The sequence below is a fragment of the Entelurus aequoreus genome, linkage group LG22 (genome assembly GCF_033978785.1).
Source record: "Entelurus aequoreus isolate RoL-2023_Sb linkage group LG22, RoL_Eaeq_v1.1, whole genome shotgun sequence".
In the NCBI taxonomy this organism is placed as follows: Eukaryota; Metazoa; Chordata; class Actinopteri; order Syngnathiformes; family Syngnathidae; genus Entelurus; species Entelurus aequoreus.
This window is the reverse complement of record NC_084752.1, coordinates 10,576,559-10,599,307: the sequence shown is the minus strand read 5'-3', so window position 1 is coordinate 10,599,307 and position 22,749 is coordinate 10,576,559. Positions and strand designations below refer to the sequence as shown.

The window sequence follows — 22,749 nt, the reverse complement described above, 5'->3', positions numbered from 1 at the left end:
CATAGTGCATCATTATCCCTCATTTATTGGTATATTTGAGTTCATTTAATATCCTTTACTTGTATCCTCCATCCATGCATCCATTTTCTACCGCGTGTCCTTTTTGAGGTTGCGGGGGGTGCTGGAGCCTATCTCAGCTGCATTCGGGCAGAAGGCGGTGTACACCCTGGACAAGTCGCCACCTCATCACAGGGCCAATACTTGAATCCTCTTTGTATATAATTTAGTTTCGCATGTCTCATGACACATTATCTGTATGTAATTTTGGCTGCATTTCTGATAGTTGTTTGTGTGCCATGTTGTTCCAGACCACAGCAAACATGACCTAGCTTGCCAAAGATTGTAATAAATCTATTAAAAGAAGACAGCCTGCCGTTTCCTTTAACTTGGACACACACATCTATACCTTTGGCCAAGAAAGGCCAGTAATTTCCACCATCTGAGTAGCCTCTGATGTACTAATGTCACGGTGGGGGGGTCGCAGCTTGCTGAAGGTCGTTCTCCCAGGAATGCAGACGGACCACTCCGGACATGACGTGCAGGTAAAAACATGATTTAATTCTCAAACTACCAAAGTAGTACAAACAAAACGGAACACAAGGCGAAGGTACAACGTGTTGATCGCACTTGGAGCTAATGCTACTTCTTAGCATGGACTAGGGACAAACAATACTCAGGTAACTGTGGCATGAAACAAACAAGACTTAGGTAGCATGGCATGAATCAAACATTTAGCATAAACTAGATACAAGGCAAAACTCACATAGAGAGGTTGCATGAAGCAGACAATACAATGACGCCAGGCCGACTGACTGGCAAAGACAGGCTTAAATAATGCCTCTGATTAGTGCTCGGGTAGCAGGTGAGCGGCCGAACACTAATCAGAGACAGGTGAATATAATTAGCAACCATGGCAACCAAAACAAACTCAGGGAGGTGCACACACATGAACTAAAAGGAGTCCAAAACTAACACAACATAACTACACAAAACATGATCTAGACCACAGATCATGACAACTAATGGTTTCTAATGTTGTAAAAATGTGTAGAATAAATATTACATTTCAACATTTCTGTCAATGAAGATTTGAGTCAGCCTGCGACACATAGTCATTTTGATAGTAGGCTATTATAGCTCACATAGACAATTACATCATGTGTTGCCTTCATTATAAAACTTATATACAGCTTTTAATTTTTTGCGGCTCCAGACAGATAATTATTTTGTATTTTTGGTCCAATATGGCTCTTTCAACGTTTTGGGTTGCCGACCCCTGGTTTATGGTTATTTAATGAAGATATAGTTACAATGAAGGAAAATAGTGTACAAATTTAAAGAATACATACTGTAACAGTTTTTAATTCCACACTGTGGGACATACCATCTTGTCTGGGCCGCAGAGATAGGTGGCAGAAGTCAGTGACCTGGCCCAGAGCCCACATAGCTTCTTCTAAAGTGGAATCTTCCAGGACCACCCTTATAGCTTTCTGGTTCTGTTGGTATTTCACCTGCAAAGGACAAATGTTTGGTCAGCGACTTTACATACCCCAACAGATGTGTTAGGTAGTCAAATATACTTAATCTGACCTCCACTATTTGTGCTCCATGGCTGACACCCGCAGTATGTGCAGCACTCCCTTCTGTGACTTGATGCACAAACACTCCGGTCTTATTGCCTCCTGCCACCACAATCTGACTTGGCAGTGCATCTCCCTTGAAGGAAATGGTGACCACTCGGCCACTGATGCGAATTGCTTTTGGACGGGAACGGACAAGGAACGGTGGTACAGAATTCTTATCCAGGCTAGTGAGAGATTAAAAAGATTAGAAGAAATTATTACATTTGCCCCATGGCAGCACAATGGATGACTGGTTGACAGGTGAGGTGTAAGAGTACATGTATTCTTATTTTAATTTTTCAATACGGAAACTTGAGTGAAAATGTCCAAATTTTGCCCAAAGTGTTAATATTTTGTGAGGCTACAATTATCTTTTCCAGCACTGATTTAACTCTCTTGGGCATTGAGTTCACTAGGGGTGTCAAACTCGTTTTCATTGAGGGCCACATCGCAGTTATGGTTGCCCTCAGAGGGAATATACATGTATATATATATAATACATTAACAATATATTTTTTTTACAAAAAAAAAAAAAAATTACTTTAAAAACTGGCAGCTCAGGCACCAGAATTTTACAGTAAAAGCAGTGTTTTTTTTACAGCATATAAAACAATGTAATAAATGGATTGGAAAAACAATATTACTGTTTTTGGCGGTAAAATTCAAGCAACAGAGCTGCCAGTTTTGTTTTGTTTTTTTTACCGTAAAATCTTGTTGTTTTAATGTTTTTTTATTTGTTTTGTTAATGTTTTAGTGTCAAATCAAATCAACTTTATTTATAAAGCACATTTAAAATTTACCACAGGGCTGTACAATGGGCAGGTTAAAAGATAATACGAGAACCGAGCAAACACAACACAACACAAACAGAGCACAATAAAAAATATATAACTAAAATAAATAGAGCATAAAAACATAAAAACAGGTTCACAGCAGGTGTATTATGGGGCGCCATAGCAGGATGGATATCACTCAGTGTTAAAAGCCATGGAATAAAAGTATGTTTTTAAGAGAGATTTAAAAACAGGAAGAGAGGAGGCCTGTCTAACACTCAGAGGTAGGTCGTTCCAGAGCTTGGGAGCAGCAGCGGCGAAAGCTCTGTCACCTCTAAGCGTCAGCCTTGTGTCAGGGACCGTCAGTAGCAGTTGATCGGCTGATCTTAGGGATCGGGTGGTGGAGTAAGGCGGAAGTCTTACTGTATATGGGAAAAAACAGTACCAAAGTTGATTTTACGGTAAAAAACTCAATCGGCGGAATTGAACCGTAAAATCTATTGTCAATTTTACGGTCTACAATTTGATTGATAATTTGTTTTGAAATCATAAGTCAAGCAGATGTTTAAGTACAGTATTTATCTTTATTTTAATATAAAATATATTTGGAATACATGATAATATAATATTTTGATTTTGATAATAGTGAATTTTGAAAGATATGCAATTGCATGCAGTACATGATTTTTAATGTCTAAAGGGAAAGAACACATATATTTTGTAAGAAAAGATTAAGCATTGTATTAACACATATTATTTATAGGCTTTTATAGGCACGTCAAATAATGTGGCGGGGCAGATTTGGGGGGGTGGAATTTTTTTATTTTTTTATTTATTTTTATTTTTCATAAAGAAATACAATCATGTGTGCTTACGGACTGTATCCCTGCAGACTGTATTGATCTATATTGATATATAATGTATATATATATTTTTTTTAATGTTGATTTAACAAGCCGGACAAATAATAATAATACAATTAAAATAAACAGTTGATGTGAAGATCACCTCACCTGTATATGGATTTGGTTCTTCCAGGTACAAATTGTGTCGATGTCTCTTTGCCTTCATTCAACACTGAACAGGAAAGAGGGTGTTAAATGTTTTTCCATCAAGGTCGTCTTCATGGAACTAATGTAGTAATTTATTCATAGGTCACTTAGGACACTGTGAAAGGAAATAATTTAAAATTCCTAATTGCAAATGTACAAAACCCAAAAGCAGTGAAGTTGGCACATTGCGTAAATGGTAAATAAAAACAGAATACAATGATTTTCAAATCCTTTTCAACTTATATTCAATTGAATAGACTGCAAAGACAAGATATTTAATGTTCGAACTGAGAAACGTAATGTTTTTTTGCAAATAATAGAATTTAATGGAAGCAACACATTGCAAAAAAGTTGCCACAGGGGCATTTTTACCACTGTGTTACATGACCTTTCCTTTTAACAACACTTAGTAAACGTTTGGGAACTGAGGAGACACATTTTTTAAGCTTTTCAGGTGGAATTCTTTCCCATTCTTGTTTTATGTACAGCTTAAGTTGTTCAACAGTCCGGGGGCTCCATTGTGGTATTTTACGCTTCATAATGCACCACACATTTTCAATGGGAGACAAGTCTGAACTACAGGCAGGCCAGTCTAGTACCCGCACTCTTTTACTATGAAACCACACTGTTGTAACACGTGGCTCGGCATTGTCTGGCTGAAATAAGCAGGGGCGTCCATGATAACGTTGCCTGGATGGCAACATATGTTGCTCCAAAACCTGGATGTACCTTTCAGCATTAATGGTGCCTTCACAGATGTGTAAGTTACCCATGTCTTGGGCACTGATACACCCCCATACCATCACAGATGCTGGCTTTTCAACTTTGCGCCTTTAACAGTCCAGATGGTTCTTTTCCTCTTTGTTCCGGAGGACACGACGTCCACAGTTTCCAAAAACGATTTGAAATGTGAACTCGTCAGACCACAGAACACTTTTACACTTTGCATCCGTCCATCTTTAGATGAGCTCGGGCCCAGCAAAGACGGCAGCGTTTCTGGGTGTTGTTGATAAATGGCTTTCATTTTGCATAGTAGAGTTTTAACTTGCACTTACAGATGTAGCGACAAACTGTAGTTACTGACAGTGATTTTCTGAAGTGTTCCTGAGCCCATGTGGTGATATCCTTTACACACTGAGTGTACCGTCTGAGGGATCGAAGGTCACGGGCATTCAATGTTGTTTTTTTATAGCCTTGCTGCATACATGCAGTGATTTCTCCAGATTCTCTTAACCTTTTGATGATATTACGGACCTTAAATGGTGAAATCCCTAAATTCCTTGCAATAGCTGGTTGAGAAATGTTGTTCTTAAACTGTTCAACAATTTGCTCATACAAGTGGTGACCCTCGCCCCATCCTTGTTTGTGAATGACTGAGCATTTAATGTAAGCTGCTTTTATACCCAATCATGGCACCCACCTGTTCCCAATTAGCCTGTTCACCTGTGGGATGTTCCAAATAAGTGTTTGATGAGCATTCCTCAACTTTATTAGTCTTTTTTGCCACTTGTGCCAGCTTTTTTGAAACATGTTGCAGGCATCAAATTCCAAATGAGCTAATATTGGCAAAAAATAACAAAGTTTACCATTTCGAACGTTAAGTATGTTGTCTTTGCAGTTTATTCGATTGATTATAAGTTGAAAAGGATTTGTAAATCATTGTATTCTGTTTTTATTTACCATTTACACAACGTACCAACTTCACTGGTTTTGGGTTTTATATATGGGCAATGACCCTTTCCACATGGGACTGACAAAGAAAGCACATTCAGTGAGGTAAAAAATAACCTTGAAGGTAGAAAAGTGCTATACAAGTACAAACCATTTACCATTCATATTGGAACAAAAATAATTGTAAAAAAAAAAAAAAATCCAGAAAAAAGATAACATTAAATTAAGGTTTTTGATGAGTTTGTATTTGATTGAGGGAAATGAGACATGGCGAAAAAACCCTTGTTTGCAAGCCACACAAGTTTTGATCTTTTCAATTTCCCTCCAAATTTTGACACACGCTAATCGTTCCTACGACATGCGTCAAGGGAGGCGTCCCCTTTGATCTTTTTTGTTAACATTTTGCCCTTTATCATGTTTTCCGAGCCTAAGGCCTTCTCTTCTGATGGCAGTGCATCACAGAAAAGAAAATCCATCACCGCGGAAGTGAAATCAGACGAATACTTGAGTACTTTGCTCCCACTAGAGATAAGATTTATGGCTCTTTGAAAGGAGCCCGATCTTAAGGAGCCCTTCCTTTCAAAGAGCCGTTCAAAAAACATACTTTTTATTGTAGTTCTTTTTTTTAACTGTTTTTTTTATTATCATTATTATGAAGTGAAATATCGCTGGTAGCGGTTATCAGATGGGATGTGGATCAAAACAATTTTACATTTATACCAATAATACTGTATTGGTGGGAATTATATTGAATATAATTTAATTTTTGTTGTGTTTTCTATGTTAACGATCCGTAAGGTGGTGCCATATACGCACTTTTTCTATTTCAAATTTTCCCTTAACTAAGTACATTTTGATAATATAGAAAAAATACACAAATAAAAATATGTGTACCGTATTTTCAGGACTATAAGGCGCACTTAAAATATATGTTTTCCCTCAAAACTCGACAGTGCGCCTTATGTAAGGAATATGTTTGGTTGTTCTTACCGACCTCGAAGCTTTTTCATTTGGTACATTGTGTGATGAGAAGTGTGACCAGTAGATGGCAGTCAAACATAAGAGATAAGTGTAGGCTGCACTATGACGGCAATAAGACTCAAGTAAACAACACCAACATTTTATATGTTCCATTGAAAATATAGAACATTACACACGGCGCTCAAAAATCTATCAAACTGTTTTAGTACGACTTTGGTAAGCTTTAAAGCCGCACCGCTTGATGGATTGTACTGTGCTTCAACATAGGAGTATTATTATGGTGTGTGTGTATAAGGTAAGAAATATTATCTGGCGTTTTGTCTCGCAATATTATTCAAAAGCAACGTTTCTTACCTTCTGGTACCTGCTGATCTGTATTTGGGATCTGCATAAGTCCTGAAAAATAATTTATTCTTAATAATGACCAAAGTGACGTCTTGGTGAAGATTGATGATCGCTAATTTTTAGGTCTATTTTTTAATGACTGGCTGGTGATCGACTGACACACCCTCCCCGATCGACCGGCAGCTTGCGATCGACGTAATGATCACCCCTGACTTAAAAGAACCGTTCAAAATACTCGGTTCCTTTACGATGGTCACATCTCTGCTCCCAACTTCCTAAAGATTATTAACCAACTCCTCACTTTTAATTCTCGGCTGGTGCCTCACCTTATCTATGGTCAAAAGTTTACATACACTTGTAAAGAACATAAAGTCATAGTTGTCTTGAATTTCCAAAAGTTTCTATAACTCTTAGTTGTTTGTGATAGAGTGATTGGAGCACATACTTGTTGGTCACAAAATAACATTCATGAAGTTTGGTTCTTTTATGAATTTATTATGGGTCTACTGAAAATGTGAGCAAATCTGCTGGGTCAAAAGTATACATACAGCAATGTTAATATTTGGTTACATGTCCATTGGCAAGTTTCACTGCAATAAGGCACTTTTGGTAGCCATCCACAAGCTTCTGGCAAGCTTGTGGTTGAACTTGTGACCACTCCCCTTGACAAAATTGGTGCAGTTCAGCTAAATTTGTTGGTTTTCTGACATGGACTTGTTTCTTCAGCATTGTCCACATGTTCTCAATGGGGTTTAAGTCAGAACTTTGGGAAGGCCATTCTAAAACCTTAATTCTAGCCTGATTTAGCCATTCCTTTACCACTTTTGACGTGTGTTTGGGGTCATTGTCCTGTTGGAACACCCAACTGCGCCCAAGACCCAACCTCCGGGCTGATGATTTTAGCTTGTCCTGAAGAATTTGGAGGTAATCCTCCTTTTTCATTGTCCCATTTACTCGCTTTAAAGCACCAGTTCCATTGGCAGCAAAACAGGCCCAGGGCATAATAATACCACCACCATGCTTGACGGTAGGTTGGTGTTCCTGGGATTGAAGGCATCACCTTTTCTCCTCCAAACATATTCCTGGGTATTGTGGCCAAACAGCTACCTTTTTGTTTCATCTGACCACAGAACTTTCCTCCAGAAGGTCTTATCTTTGTCCATGTGATCAGCAGTAAACTTTAGACAAGCCTTAAGGAGTCGCTTCTGGAGCAAGGGCTTCCTTCTTGCATGGTAGCCTCTCAGTCCTTGGCGATGCAAAACACGCTTGACTGTGGACACTGACACCTGTGTTCCGGCAGCTTCCAATTCATAGCAGACCTGCTTTTTGGTGGTTCTCGGTTGACTCTTGATTATCCTGAACAATTTTCTCTCAGCAGCAGGTGATAGCTTGCAATTTCTTCCTGATCGTGGCAGTGACAAAACTGTGCCATGCACTTTATACTTACGAACAATTGTCTGCACAGTTGCTCTTGGGACCTTAAGCTGCTTTGAAATGGCTCCAAGTGACTTCCCTGACTTGTTCAAGTCAATGATTAGTTTTTTCAGATCTGTGCTGAGTTTCTTTTGACTTTCCCATTGTCGCGTTTGTAACCGAGTCTAATGACTGCATCACATGAGCACTATTTAAATGGGCTCAGAAAAGTCAACAGGTGTCGTCAGTCATAATCACTCACATGAAGTTAAGAGGCCATGCCATGAAGCTAATTTGATTTGATTGTAGCTTTTCTACATCACCAAAATTGATAATGTAGTGTATGTATACTTTTGACCCAGCAGATTTGGTAACATTTTCAGTAGACCCATAATAAATTCATAAAAGAACCAAACTTCATGAATGTTTTGTGTGACAGACAAGTATGCGCTACAATCACTGTATCACAAAAAAAAAACAGTTGTAGAAATTATTGGAAACTCAAGACATTATGTTCTTTGACCACGACTGTAACTCATGGTCTTTGGGCTGTCAGATTGTTTGCTGATTGGTGAAGCAAATACTTACAGGAGGGAAGGGCCTATTCTGCTGTGGTCAAAGTTGGAATTGCCACATAACACATTTCAAGATATTCAACACTTTACTGCCATCTGGGGGCTAAAGTGGACAGTGCAACCACTTTTTTTGTCACATTTCATGTGTCAGGTAAACAGCAACGAATGGGGCCATATGAATCACCTTCCTACTGTATTTCCCTGACTATGTTTAATGTGATTTTTTTCTGGATTTATTTTTAATTTTTTTACATTTGCCCCTTCCATTTTACAACGAATAATAATAATGGATTAGATTTATATAGCGCTTTTCTAGACACTCAACGCACTTCACAGAGAAGTGAGAACCCATCATTCATTCACACCTGGTGGTGGTAAGTTACTTTCATAGCCACAGCTGCCCTGGGGTAGACTGACGGAAGCGTGGCTGCCAGTTTGCGCCTACGGCCCCTCCGACCACCACCAATCATTCATCATTCATTCACCAGTGTGAGCGGCACTGGGGGCAAGGGTGAAGTGTCCTGCCCAAGGACACAACGGCAGCGATTTGGATGTCAAGAGGCGGGGAGCGAACGTGCAACCCTCAGGTTTCTGACCCGGCCGCTCTACCCACTACGCCAGGGGTCACCAACGCGGTGCCCGCGGGCACCAGGTCGCCCGTAAGGACCAGATGAGTCGCCCGCGGGCCTGTTCTTAAAAAAATAAAAATAAAAAAATAAAACATTTTTATTTTTTTTTAAAAATTAAATCTACATAGAAAAAACACAAGATACACTTTCAATCAGTGCATCAACCCAAACAACCTCCCCCATGCACACTCATCCACACCCACTCACACAAAAGGGGTTATTTCTTTCTGCTACCAATATTCTGGTTCCCACAACATAGACAACACATCTGCAAGGGACACAGTCCCTGAAGCACACATGATTGTATAGGCTGCTGGTCCACTAACATTTTCATTAATTACTATTTTTTATGTAATTATTTTTATATTGTTTTACTTTCTTTTTTATCCAAGAAAATGTTTTTTATTTATTTATCTTATTTTATTTTATTTTTTAAAAAAGGGCCTTATCTTCAACAGACCAGGTCGTCAATGAAATTAGATTTTTTTAAAGGGTTTTTTAAACCAGGCCCAGTCCAGATAATGTCCAAGTCGGACTCAGCAACACACACCTTCATTAATGTACACAGAAAAAAAATAGGGAACACAACAGATTGCATATAATTTATAAACAAAACACTTTGCATTCCATTCGAAAGGACGTTCCCTTTAGATTTCCGATCCTTAACATTTTACATTTATCATAATTAAGCTTAAGCCCAGATTGCTGTGAAAATATGTCCAAAAGATTAAGAAGGTTCCGCAAACAATGAGGAAAAATCTTATCTTTGTGAATCAGCCTTTTCTGACATGAACTTGATCAAGAACAAACACAGAACACGCCTCACTGATGCACATCTGCAAGACTCACTCAGAGTTGCAGTGTCAAGTTACACACCAGAGTACAACACACTAGTTAACAGCATGCAATGCCAGGCTTCCCACTAACTGACAAAGAAACAGATAACAGATTTGGTGTCCAGTTCAAAGTGTGACATGATTTCAACATTCGAGAGTTTACTTTTGTATTTTACATGAGTTATTATTTGTACAAACATGGTGCAAAGTAATTCATGATTTGTTAAAAAATGTTAGTGGCTAGCTAGTTAAAATGGGATATTGTGATTTCACAAGACTGTCTTAGAAGTGATCATTTGAAAATGTTCAATTTGAAAAATGTGCACTTAGAGAAAATATAAAAATAAAGTGTTGCATATTGATATTTATCTGTTTCTATATATATTTATTGTGAGAAATCATTAAGATGATCAGTGTTTCCACAAAGATAAATATCATTAATTATTAATAATAACAGAGTTAAAGGTAAATTGAGCAAATTGGCTACTTCTGGCAATTTATTTAAGTGTGTATCTAACTGGTAGCCCTTCGCATTAATCAGTACCCAAGAAGTAGCCCTTGGTTTCAAAAAGGTTGGTGACCCCTGCACTACGCCATGAAGACAGTATAAACATTCTGGATTGTTCATATCTTTGTAAGGAACTAAACTGTAGGTTTGCAAAACGCACCATTGCGGAGGATCACAAAGTCGTCCAATGACAAATCATCAGTCTCCACTGTTTCCAGGCTACAAAACAGAAAACATCTCAGTCGGATTTGGGACTCACACATAGATAGATAGGTCTTTATTGTCATTGCACAAGTACAACGAAACTTTCACACCAAACACAAACACATATTTAGTAAAACACTGAACATGGAATTATGATCTACTGTGCAACACCCAAGACTGGTTTGACAAGTTAGCATTATCACTCTGTGTAAAATAGATTCTTTCCACATTGCGTCACAGACTGGATTCTGTGCCAGAGACACAGCAATGGAAAAGACATGCCCTGTGGCAGGTGTCTATAATAGCTTTTAAACAAACTGTTAACTTTAGCCAAGAACAAAAATAGAACAAACATAAACACGCTCACCTGTTTTCTTCATGAAGAGCTCCCTTTCTTATGTGTAGAGACTGAGGACTTGGAGGTTCTTCACTACTGGCCATTGAATTGTCACACTTTAAGAGAGACAAACACGCATGCATACAGAATAAGTATTCATGATTACGTAAAGCTGAATTAGAGTATGAATATTGTTACAAAGATATTTTAAAACAAATATATATTAAAGTTATGCATTTTCATTTCATTTCATTTATTCAATTGGGACAGTGCACATTAATCAACACTTGAATAAATGTGCCAGACTTAGCATGAATGCTCATTTTCAGCCGTAGACCCGAGGCAGGTTTCTAAAATAACACAGTGAGACACATAAGACTTTAAAACCACGATGACAGAAATATGAACCAAAGAAATAACACATCATAAAACAGACAAGACAAGCAGTTGCATTACACAATTTACAAGACAATAGACCAGGACAGACAATTCCCTCATAGCTTCAAATATGCTGGCCAGAAGCCCACTGGAACGGGCTGGAGTCTGGAAACAGTGTTTAATGGTTTAATGGGTGCACGTCTGATTTATTTTTAGCCAGTGTTTACGGTTTTTTTTGAAAAGTGGATAGTTATTACAGTCTCTAATGTGTGTGGGCAACTTATTCCAGGATTGTGTTCCTCTTACAGAGGTGACCATTTGAACGAATTTTGTTCTTGGCGTATTACAACCACCTCTAGACAAGGCCCTAGTTCTCCGTCCTTCACTGTTTCTCCTCTGAATGATTTCATATAATGGTAGTGGTGCAAGTGCATTTAAAACTTTGTAGATGAGACACGCATCCATAAAGATCTGGTAGCTATCCAGATCAAGAATGTTAAGTGTTAAGTAATACAATTGTGGAAGTGCATTGGTTTCCTGTCAAGGATTTTAACTGCCCTTTTGAAGAGAGACTTGATGGGTTTTAGCACAGTTTTCTGTGTGTCCAAGTTGTGAAACAATAACGTATACACTATATTGCCAAAAGTATTTGGCCACCCATCCAAATGATCAGAATCAGGTGTTCTGATCACTTGGCCCGGCCATAGGTGTATAAAATCAAGCACCTGGCATGGAGACTGTTTCTACAAACATTTTTGAAAGAATGGGCCGCTTTCAGGAGCTCAGTGATTTCCAGCGTGGAACTGTCATAGGATGCCACCTGTGCAACAAATCCAGTCGTGAAATTTCCTCGCTCCTAAATATTCCAAAGTCAACTGTCGGCTTTATTATAAGAAAATGGAAGAGTTTGGGAACAACAGCAACTCAGCCACGAAGTGGTAGGCCACGTAAACTGACAGAGAGGGGTCAGCGGATGCTGAAGCCATAATGCAAAGACTTTCTGCACAGGCAGTTGCTACAGAGCTCCAAACTTCATGTGACCTTCCAATTAGCCCACGTACAGTACGCAGAGAGCTTCATGGAATGGGTTTCCATGGCCGAGCAGCTGCATCTAAGCCATACATCACCAAGTGCAATGCAAAGCGTGGGATGCAGTGGTGTAAAGCACGTCGCCACTGGACTCTAGAGCAGTGGAGACGCGTTCTCTGGAGTGATGAATCACGCTTTTCTATCTGGCAATCTGATGGACGAGTCTGGGTTTGGAGGTTGCCTGGAGAACGGTACATTTCGGACTGCATTGGGCGGAGTGTGAAATTTGGTGGAGGAGGAATTATGGTGTGGGGTTGTTTTTCAGGAGTTAGTTCCAGTGAAAGGAACTTGCTCCCGGATACCAAAACATTTTGGACAATTCCATGCTCCCAACTTTGTGGGAACAGTTTGGAGCGGGCCCCTTCTTCTTCCAACATGACTGTGCACCAGTGCACAAAGCAAGGTCCATAAAGACATGGATGACAGAGTCTGGTGTGGATGAACTTGACTGGCCTGCACAGAATCCTGACCTAACAACCTTTGGGATGACTTAGAACAGAGACTGAGAGCCGAGCCTTCTCGACCGACATCAGTGTGACCTAACCAATGCGCTTTTGGAAGAATGGTGGACAATTCCTACAAACACACTCCGCAACCTTATGGACAGCTTTCCCAGAAGAGTTGAAGCTGTAATAGCTGCAAAAGGTGGACCGACATCATATTGAGCCCTATGGGTTAGGAATGGGATGAAAGTTCAAGTTCATATGTGAGTCAAGGCAGGTGGCCAAATACTTTTGGCAATATAGACATGATAAATTTGTGTCAAAGACCAGTCCAAGATATTAGAATTTTTCTAGGATATCAAGACTCTCTCCAGACGGTTGATCACCTTCTGTTGACTTACGAGAGAAGAACATACATACAGTCTTTTTGGTATTGAGGTGTAAACAAGATTTATTTAGCCAGTGAGATCATTATTGACATGGCTTTCTGTTGTATTTATTGTAAGGAACTATAATTTACTAAAATATATAATAATTCAGTTCAATTTCTTACTGTTGCACTTTCCTCAAAATAAAACATTTTAAACTATTTTATACTACATTTCAACACAGGTACCAATCGAATCTTGAATATGGCCTACCGTTGTTCCTCAATTGTAGTTCACACCTAATAAACAGGGATTACATGATTGGCAGCTGTTTCCAGTATTGTGACATCCATGTGGTTAACTGATACTTGCCAAGGGGGGTTAGGTGGGCGGGGTCGGTGTGGGCGGGGCGTACCGGGGGCCGGGGTTAAGGAGGGAGGAGTATATTTACAGCTAGAATTCAAATACTTGAATTTCTGTGTTCATTTATTTACACATACACACACACATAATACTCCTCTCTACTACTTGCCGTAGTTCTGAAGCAATGCATGATGGGAATCCGGATGTTGTGTGTCAGTCTATTAACGTGCCGGCTGGGATAAACGCACGCTGAGCAATAGCTTCGTGCCTGCTTACTTTTTTATGGGTTATAGATAAACCTATGGATAACAGAGACTAATAGTCTCCTTCTTGCGTGCCGGCTCAGTCACATGTTGTATGAGGCTTCTGCACACAGACATACTTGATCAACAGCCAAACATGTCACACTGAGGGTGCCCGTATAAACAACTTTATCACTGTTACAAATATGCGCCAGACTGTGAACCCACACCAAACAAGAATGACAAACACATTTCGGGAGAACATCCGCACCTAAACACAACATAAACACAACAGAACAAATACCCAGAACACCTTGCAACCCTAACTCTCCCGGGCTGCAATATACACCCCCATTACCACCAAACCCCACCCCCGCCAACCCCGCCCACCTCAACCGACGCACAGAGGGGGGGGGGGGTTGATGTGTGGGGGCCCAGGGTTGGGGGGGCGGGGTTTGGTGTTAATGGGGGTGTATACTGCAGCCCGGAAGGGCTGCAAGGTGTTCTGGGTATTTGTTCTGTTGTGTTTATGTTGTCTTACGGTGCGGATGTTCTCCCGAAATGTGTTTGTCATTCTTGTTTGGTGTGGGTTCACAGTGTGGCGCATATTTGTAACAGTGTTAAACTTGTTTATACGGCTACCCTCAGTGTGACCTGTGTGGAATGTTGATCAAGTATGTCTTGCTGTCACTTACGTGTGTCTGCAGAAGCCAAATACAACATGTGACTGGGCTGGCAAGCTGTTTGTACAAGTTGTAGAGGACGCTAAAGGCAGTGACATCACGGCACGCCCTTAATATTGTTGTTTGGGTGAAGACATTTGAGAGAATGGTTGCCCTGAAATTCGGGAGTCTCCCGGAAAAATCGCGAGGGTTGGCAAGTATGACGCTGTCAAGCGGCATTCATTTAAAACTTGCTGGCCGCATAACATTACATTTTCATATTAAGTGTGGGCCGCAAAATAACGGTGTCTGAGACCCCTGCCGTAGATGTTATAACGTGACTGGGCCGGCACGCTGTTTATATGGAGGAAAAGTGGACGTGACGACAGACTGTCCTCACTCAGGTCCGGCTGGAAATCGGGAGAAATTCGGGAGAATGGTTGTCCCGGGAGATTTTCGGGAGAGGCTCTGAAATTCGGGAGTCTCCCGGAAAATTTGGGAAGGTTGGCAAGTATGGGTTAACTGTGGTAGCCAAAAATGTCAACACCGCAGCTCCCTGTTGTGAAGCCATCGAAAGTGTGTTATGTTGCTTGTGAATGAGGAAATGTTTTTAGACATAGGATAGCATTTTAAAAAAACTCCCCTTAACTTAACTTGGCACATGTTTTAAGCATCTTAGCAAAACCTCATTCGCGCACCTTTGAGTAAAAGCAATTTTGCGATGAAGGATTGACTGCGTCCATGCGACAAAGCTTGCGTCTGTTCGGGATCGGGGAGTCGTCACACTTACAGGCAATTCCTCTCACCTGTAAAGAAACGATTATACATCATTGATATTTTTCTTGGTCTATGCTGGTGATGTTGAGTCGGAAATTACATCAGAGCTCTGCCGGTCTTTGTCTTGCAAACTAAAAGCTTTCTTGAGCTCCATTATCTGAGACCTCAGGGTGTCCTTCTCAGCCAGAATGGAGGCTATCTGGATCTGTGCTTCGTTTCTGGAGAGGAATGCCTGCAGAGAGAGAGGTGCCATTTACTGAAATAATTCAAGCAATCATTAACTACACTGGGGATGTCTTAGAATACAGTAGTCAATGATTTATTTCATTGAGTCCCTCCTGAGGCGAGTCCCGACTTAAAGTCACACATCTCCAGGATTCTGATGGTTTTCTGTGTGTATAAAATACTGTAGGTTTTGTCCTTGTGGTTCGGGACCCTTCGGTACTGTGTGACAAGGGGTGGCACTTTCGTGACTTCTGCTGTGCTTTTTGTGAACTTCTGGATCTGCCTCCTGGGAGCCTTTTGGCCATGGAGACCAGCTGCTGGGTCTCTGCCACGGCAGAGTCCGTTTGGAGAGACTGAAGTAGATGCGGATGAAGAGACAGGGCTGCGGAGCTGGGGCTGAGCAGTGTCTTGGCTGAATAAGCAGGTATCAGACACATTGGTCTCCTTGAACGTATCCTCGCTCATCCGTGCGGACTGGACACTAACCGAGAGTTGGTGGGCGGCCGAGGGTGGAGTCGGCTCTCATGGTTGCTTTGTTGGGTCTGCTCCTGTCTCTGGCCATGCTCCCCCCGCCCCAGCAGACGATGACGTGCAACACCGCAGAGGCCACCACAGTGTATATGTTTATATTGTTGTTGTTGTTTTACTGTTGTGGCTGTGTGTTGAAGTGGCTGGTTGCATCAGCTCTGCTCTTTTAATGTCTTTAATGTCCTTTGTGTTCCAGCTATGGCTATGAGTTTTTTTCCCCTTGGCCTCGGTCTGGACCCCCTCTCAAGGGGCCCAGGCTCAGCCTGAATTTTTTTTCTCACCCCTCCCCAGCGTTCACCTGTTTCTCACCTTTTTTGTAAGGGGCGCTGGAATATGGCAGATCCGTCAGCGATCCTGTTCTGTCTCCCTGTAATGTTTGTCTGCTCTTAAAATGGGATTGTGCTGAAAATCTTAATTTCCCCTCGGGGATTATTAAAGTATTTCTGATTCTGGATGTTTAAAGGATGACGAGGAGGTGGTCAATTGAGGACCGGCGTGGCTCAGCTGGTTGAGCGGTCATGCCAGCAACTTGAGGGTTGCAGGTCTGTTCCAGCTTCCGCCATCCTAGTCACTGCCATTGTGTGCTACTCCTTGGCCAAGACTCGTTACCCTTCTTGATTCCAGTGCCACTCACACTGGTTTAAATGAATCTTAAAGATGCAGATAATGGGTTTTACTATGTAAAACGCCTTGAGTTATCTAGAGAAAAATTTGCTATAAAAATTTAATTCACTTGACTTCAATCAATAATCACTTTGTTAAAAGAAAATCATCCACATCCAGAGCTCTCTCTCTTAAAGCGGTCATATTATATGTATATCCTACATTTAAAACACTTCCTTGTGGTTTACATCACGGGTACTTAACCTTTTTGACTTCAGGGCCCAATTTTTCCACTGCAGAGGCCCCTCAAATAACACTGAAATTCGACTCTTGACTCCTGACTTATTATGGTATTCAATAGTTATAACTAACCTACTTACAGTTTAACAGGATAAACATGAACAAATGATATGAAACCATGTGTTAATCCTAAAGTTTATTATCTAGGCTTACATAGGTCAGGCTGATTACAGAAATGAATACTAATCAGTGGCGGGCCGTATGTTTCTCACCTAGGCCTTCAGTGATGTCCTACCTAGTCCGACTTCACCTCTCAAAATACCGTAATTTATGTCACCACATAGACACGGCTGGAGATACTGTACAGAAACCCACTTACACACTACTGGGCAGTTAATCACCTCCACAGTGTACAAAACGGTCTATTTTCAGTGCATTCAACATTCAATAAATCCGCTTCAGCAATTAAAACATATCTTACGTGGTATTGTCAAAATTAAAAGAATTGAATAAAACAAATGAACATGAAAATGAAAAAATTCAGAAATAAACCCGCTCGTAGTCGGTAGTTGTCGTAGTCGGTTGATTCGTGTGAACCATTTCTCCGCCGGGATAGCTCATCTCACAAGATCTAATTTCTCCTAAGTATCCTTCTTGAAAATGGCTTTTCAAATATATGTCTGCCACCTAATAAACATTTTGCTCTCCTACTTTGTGAGTACCAGTGACTTTTCTGTGTCTTTCTATGGCTCGTATGGCTCCGGAGCCACTTCCTGTTTTCCCAACTTGTGATTGGATACTCACTTGGGACTCCCAAGTGAGTATCCAATCACAGCGTAAGGCCAGCTAGAAGGCCTTACTGACAACAACTTGTGATCTGATTGGCTGTGGCAATTGTCTATCAACTGTTTGTGTCCGCCTGCATTGTTGATTCTGAAGGCCTTTCCCTCTTCTGTGCTTTCTAGAAAGTGAAAAACTGCTCGCAAGGAGCGTCGAACAATCCAGGTAATGGGGACTCACTCCAAAAAAGCGCTGAATTTGTACTTTTAAGGTTTTTTATTGAATGTTTAATATCCACTCACTGGTGAGTCTGCCATTTTAATTATTTTAGATATAACTGTTGCTTTAGACACAGTAGATTAGGCAACTCTTGTCGGTGGCTTGGCACAATGTGCCGGTTTAAGAGGCACACCCTTAAACTGGTTCAAGTCATGTCTGACAAACAGCTATTTTAAAATCTGAATCGATGACTTCCGCCTGTGCTCCGTTGTCCGGGGCTCGATTCTTGAATCTGTTCTGTTCTAACTTCACATCCTACTTATGGAACACATTTCAAAAGATACAATAAATCATATCCTCTTCATGCTGATGACACACAGTGCATCCGGAAAGTATTCGCAGCGCTTTAATTCGTCCACATTTTGTTATGTTACAGCCTTATTCCATAATTGAGTATGTTCCTTATTGCCGTCAGACGATACCCAATAACGACAGTGTGAAGTTTTTTCCTTTTTTAAATTTTACAAATGCATAAAATAAAATAAAAAATCACATTACGTAGGAATTCACAGCCTTTGCTCTATACTTTGTTGATGCACCTTTGGCAGCAATTACAGCCTCAAGTATTTTTGAATACGATGCCTCGAGCTTGGCACACCTATCTTGGGCCGTTTCATGCATTCCACTATGCCCACTTTTCTTTGCAGCACCTCTCAAGCTCATCAGATTGGATGGGAAGTGTTGATTTTCCTCCAGAATGTCTCTGGACATTGCTGCATTCATCTTTCCATCCAACCTGACTCGTCTCCCAGTTCCTGTCGCTGTAAAACAACCCCACAGCATGATGCTGCCACCAATATGCTTCACTGTAGGGATGGTATTGGCCTTGTGATGAGCGGTGCCTGGTTTCCTCCAAACATTACGCCTGGCATTCACACCAAAGAGTTCAATCATTGTCCCGTTTTGTTTCCCATGGTCTGAGACTCTTTCAGGTGAATTTTTGCAAACTTTTTACTAAGAAATGGCTTCCGTCTGGCCACTATACCATACAGGTCTGATTGGTGGATTGCTGCAGAGATGGTTGTTCTTCTGTAAGGTTCTCTCCACAGAGGAATGCTGAAGCTCTGACAGAGTGACCATCGGGTTCTTGGTCACTTAGACATTCCAATATATTACCAATAGCTAATGACATATTTTTTTTACCACTTTATACTTTAACTTCTTCATCACGTAAACAGCTACTCCCCCCTCCGTTCTTGTTTTTTTTTTAAAGGTTCAAGATGTTCATCATAATTGTTGTTCTTTGTACTTTGTGAACACTAGTAGTTTGAAAAGTTTGTTAATCTGAGTCAAATTGGTGCTTTGTTTGATTTCCTTGCTTAATCCATTCCATAATTTAATTCCACATACAGATATGCTAAAGGTTTTGAGTGTTGTACGTGCATACAAATGTTTTACATTTGATTTTCCTCTAAGTTTATATTTCTCCACTTTTGTTGAAAATAATTATTGTAAAATCTTGGGTAACAGGCTATAGTTTGCTTTGTACATAATTTTAGCTGTTTGCAAATGCACCAAGTCGTTGAATTACAATATTTTTGATTCAATAAATAAAGTTTGTGTATCCTCTATATCCAAGATTATGGAATATTCAAATGGATCTTTTTTGTAACACAGTTAGTGAATGATGTGCACAATTGCAGTTATTTCCCCATATTTCTACACAATAACTCAGATATGGTAACACTAGCGAGCAGTGGAGAATATGAAGTGATTTTTGCTATTTTAATTTTGTTTGAGAATTTGCCTGTTTGAAATGATAGGTTGCTGATATATGTTAAAGGTTCTAATTTTTTCAAGGTGGTTGATGGTTTTTCTTTGGCTTCTCACTAAGTTGTTTCAATGGACAATGTTGTCAATGACTGTATTGAAGAAGGAGAATGCGGTATTGGCATTTTTTTGGATCTGTCCAAGGCCTTTGACACAATAGACTTTGAGATCTTATTGTATAAGCTATACCACTATGGTGTCAGAGGGGTACCTCTCGATTGGTCCCGTTCTTACCTATACAGAAGGCAACAATGTGTATGCGTCAATGATCATAATTCACACTGTATGACTATAAATTATGGGGTACTGTCTATCCTTCCAGTCAGGGGTTTATTTCTTTTGTTTCTATCTGCATTTAAGCACGATGCTATCACGTTAGCTCCGTAGCTAAAGTGTTTTGCCGATGTATTGTCATGGAGATAAAAGTCACTGTGAATGTCCATTTCGCATTCTCGACTCTCATTTTCAAGAGGATATAGTATCCGAGGTGGTTTAAAATACAAATCCGTGATCCACAATAGAAAAAGGAGAAAGTGTGGAATCCAATGAGCCCTTGTACCTAAGTTACGATCAGAGCAAAAAAAGATACGTCCTGCACTGCACTCTAGTCCTTCACTCTCACGTTCCTCATCCACAAATCTTTCATCCTCGCTCAAATTAATGGGGTAATCGTCGCTTTCTCGGTCCGAATCGCTCTCGCTGCATTGTAAACAATGGGGAAATGTGAGGAGCCCTTCAGCCTGTGACGTCACGCTACTTCCGGTACAGGCAAGGCTTTTTTTTATCAGCGATCAAAAGTTGCGAACTTTATCGTCGATGTTCTCTACTAAATCCTTTCAGCAAAAATATAGCAATATCGCGAAATGATCAAGTATGACACATAGAATGGATCTGCTATCCCCGTTTAAATAAAAAAAAATCATTTCAGTAGGCCTTTAAGTTCTTCATCACGTACACAACTACTCCCCCTCCGTTCTTGTGGATTCTGTTGATACATTAGTTTATATCTTTCCAGGTCAAAATCCATTCTTTTTTTAGCATCTATCTGTCATTGATTGATTGATTGAGACTTTTATTAGTAGGCTGCACAGTGAAGTACATATTCCGTACAATTGACCACTAAATGGTAACACCCGAATAAGTTTTTCAACTTGTTTAAGTCGGGGTCCACTTAAATTGATTCATGATACAGATATATACTATCATATATACTGTCAGGAACTCGCATGGCTGCGGTATTTGCGCCCCTATGATGCAAGAACCAGGAGAACGACGAGCAGGTAAGATGATTTTAATGTATTTAAACAGAGAATGAAGCAGTTGTGCATGTAAGGTTCTCAAAACATAAATCAAGGAACAGGCGAGCCCGACATAAATAGCAAGGCTGACAATCAGCAGCAGGTGAGGGGAAAACAGCGCTCAGGTAGACAAGCAGGACGTCGCATCTATGAAACCCCGCCCGGAGATCCTGATTGGTTTATTATTTTTAGCAATTTTGAAGGAGTTTGCATTGCCTTCGAGCCCAGACCCTGGTGTAGAGCTCAGCGAACTACAAGGATCTGGCGAGAGTCAGGTTACAACAAACACTCTTACATATTTCTTACTGCGGAAGAAGGAAACATGACAGATGATTAATGACAAACTAGTGCCAATAAAGTTCCATGTTGTTAAAAATGTTAGCTTCAACCGTGTAGGAGTGTCGCATAAAGACATATCTGAAAACAAGACGCTCAAGTACCCGATCGCTTCACTTCTGCGTATGACAAGTAACGAAATTGATAATTACACCGAGGCAGTCTGCATGAATACACCTATTTCTATTTGTATGTGTCTTTCATCATTTTGCTGAGATGTCACATATGAACATTACATTGCTGTAAACAATGCGATCACTGTATATCCGGTAGAGTCTTGATACCAATCCTTGACTCAGCCACAGACAAAAAAGTATTAGGTTTCTGCGTTTTTGTAAGTTTTCATCTGTTTTGCTGTGTAGAATGCATACTTGCCAACCCTCCCGATTTTTCCGGGACACTCCCGAATTTCAGTGCCCCTCCCGAAAATCTCACGGGGCAACCATTCTCCCGAATTTCTCCCGATTTTCACCCGGACAACAATATTAAGGGCGTGCCATGATGGCAGAGCCTTTAGCATCCTCTACAACCAGTCGACGCATCCGCTTTTTCACCATACAAACAGCGTGCCGGCCCAGTCACATGTTGTACGCGGCAAGACATACTTGATCAACAGCCATACAGGTCACACTGAGGGTAGCCGTATAAACAAGTTTAACACTGTTACAAATATGCGCCACACTTTGAACCCACACCAAACAAGAATGACAAACACATTTCGGGAGAACATCCGCACCGTAACACAACATAAACACAACAGAACAAATACCCAGAATCCCTTGCATCCCTAACTCTTCCGGGCTACAATATACACCCCCGCTACCACCAAACCCCGCCACCCCAACAAGTATGGTAGAATGACGTCTGGAGCACCAGATAGTTCGACATGTCTGGGAACTTGTTTGTTATGCTTTTTAATGGTAAGATCTAGGCCTGTTACGTACTCAGATAGTTTGCACAGTGTTTGGTACACGGTAGCCATATTGGTTTGGTTGACCACCACTTTGTTCACTGAAGGTAAACCAGTCAGAAAAAGTCACTTGACTGAATGCAACCTATACTTTGTTTGATTGGCTGAGAAGAATCACAGGATCTTACTGCATACTGCAAAGTGAGGCGTGTGATGTACCATTTTATATTATGTTCACAATTATAGTTCAATGCAATACAAAGGGCTACATTGTTTTCCCTTTCTTACTTGGTCTCTTTCGGTTTGCAACTCTCTCATCTGGTTCTGGATCACAGTGCTCTTCTTTTGGTGCATGTTACAGTCCAGGGTCAGCTGATGCACTTGGACGGTCAGACTTTCACTCTGATCCAGAAGCTGAACAACAATACACCAACATTATCAATGTAGCATGGGGGATTGTGTACACAAAATAGCATGTCAACATTCAAGCACACTTGACCACACACAGAAAC

The 22,749-nt window shown here is 40.5% G+C and overlaps 1 protein-coding gene across 5 annotated transcripts in view; it reads right to left on the bottom strand.

Annotated features, from left to right (window-relative positions):
• The window catches only part of card14 (caspase recruitment domain family, member 14), a 69,266-nt gene that overhangs the window by 18,771 nt on the left and 27,746 nt on the right, over positions 1 to 22,749 (bottom strand). For 4 of the 5 annotated variants that reach the window (XM_062032359.1, XM_062032360.1, XM_062032361.1 and 1 more), the window contains exons 7-14: positions 22,526 to 22,651; positions 15,369 to 15,500; positions 15,190 to 15,297; positions 10,977 to 11,062; positions 10,566 to 10,624; positions 3,409 to 3,472; positions 1,591 to 1,807; positions 1,385 to 1,511 (exon numbers count right to left, since the gene is read on the bottom strand). In XM_062032359.1, the coding sequence (XP_061888343.1) occupies positions 1,385 to 1,511; positions 1,591 to 1,807; positions 3,409 to 3,472; positions 10,566 to 10,624; positions 10,977 to 11,062; positions 15,190 to 15,297; positions 15,369 to 15,500; positions 22,526 to 22,651 (919 nt within the window). The remainder of the gene's footprint in view (positions 1 to 1,384; positions 1,512 to 1,590; positions 1,808 to 3,408; positions 3,473 to 10,565; positions 10,625 to 10,976; positions 11,063 to 15,189; positions 15,298 to 15,368; positions 15,501 to 22,525; positions 22,652 to 22,749) is intronic. The other variant, XM_062032363.1, reaches the window with a different exon arrangement.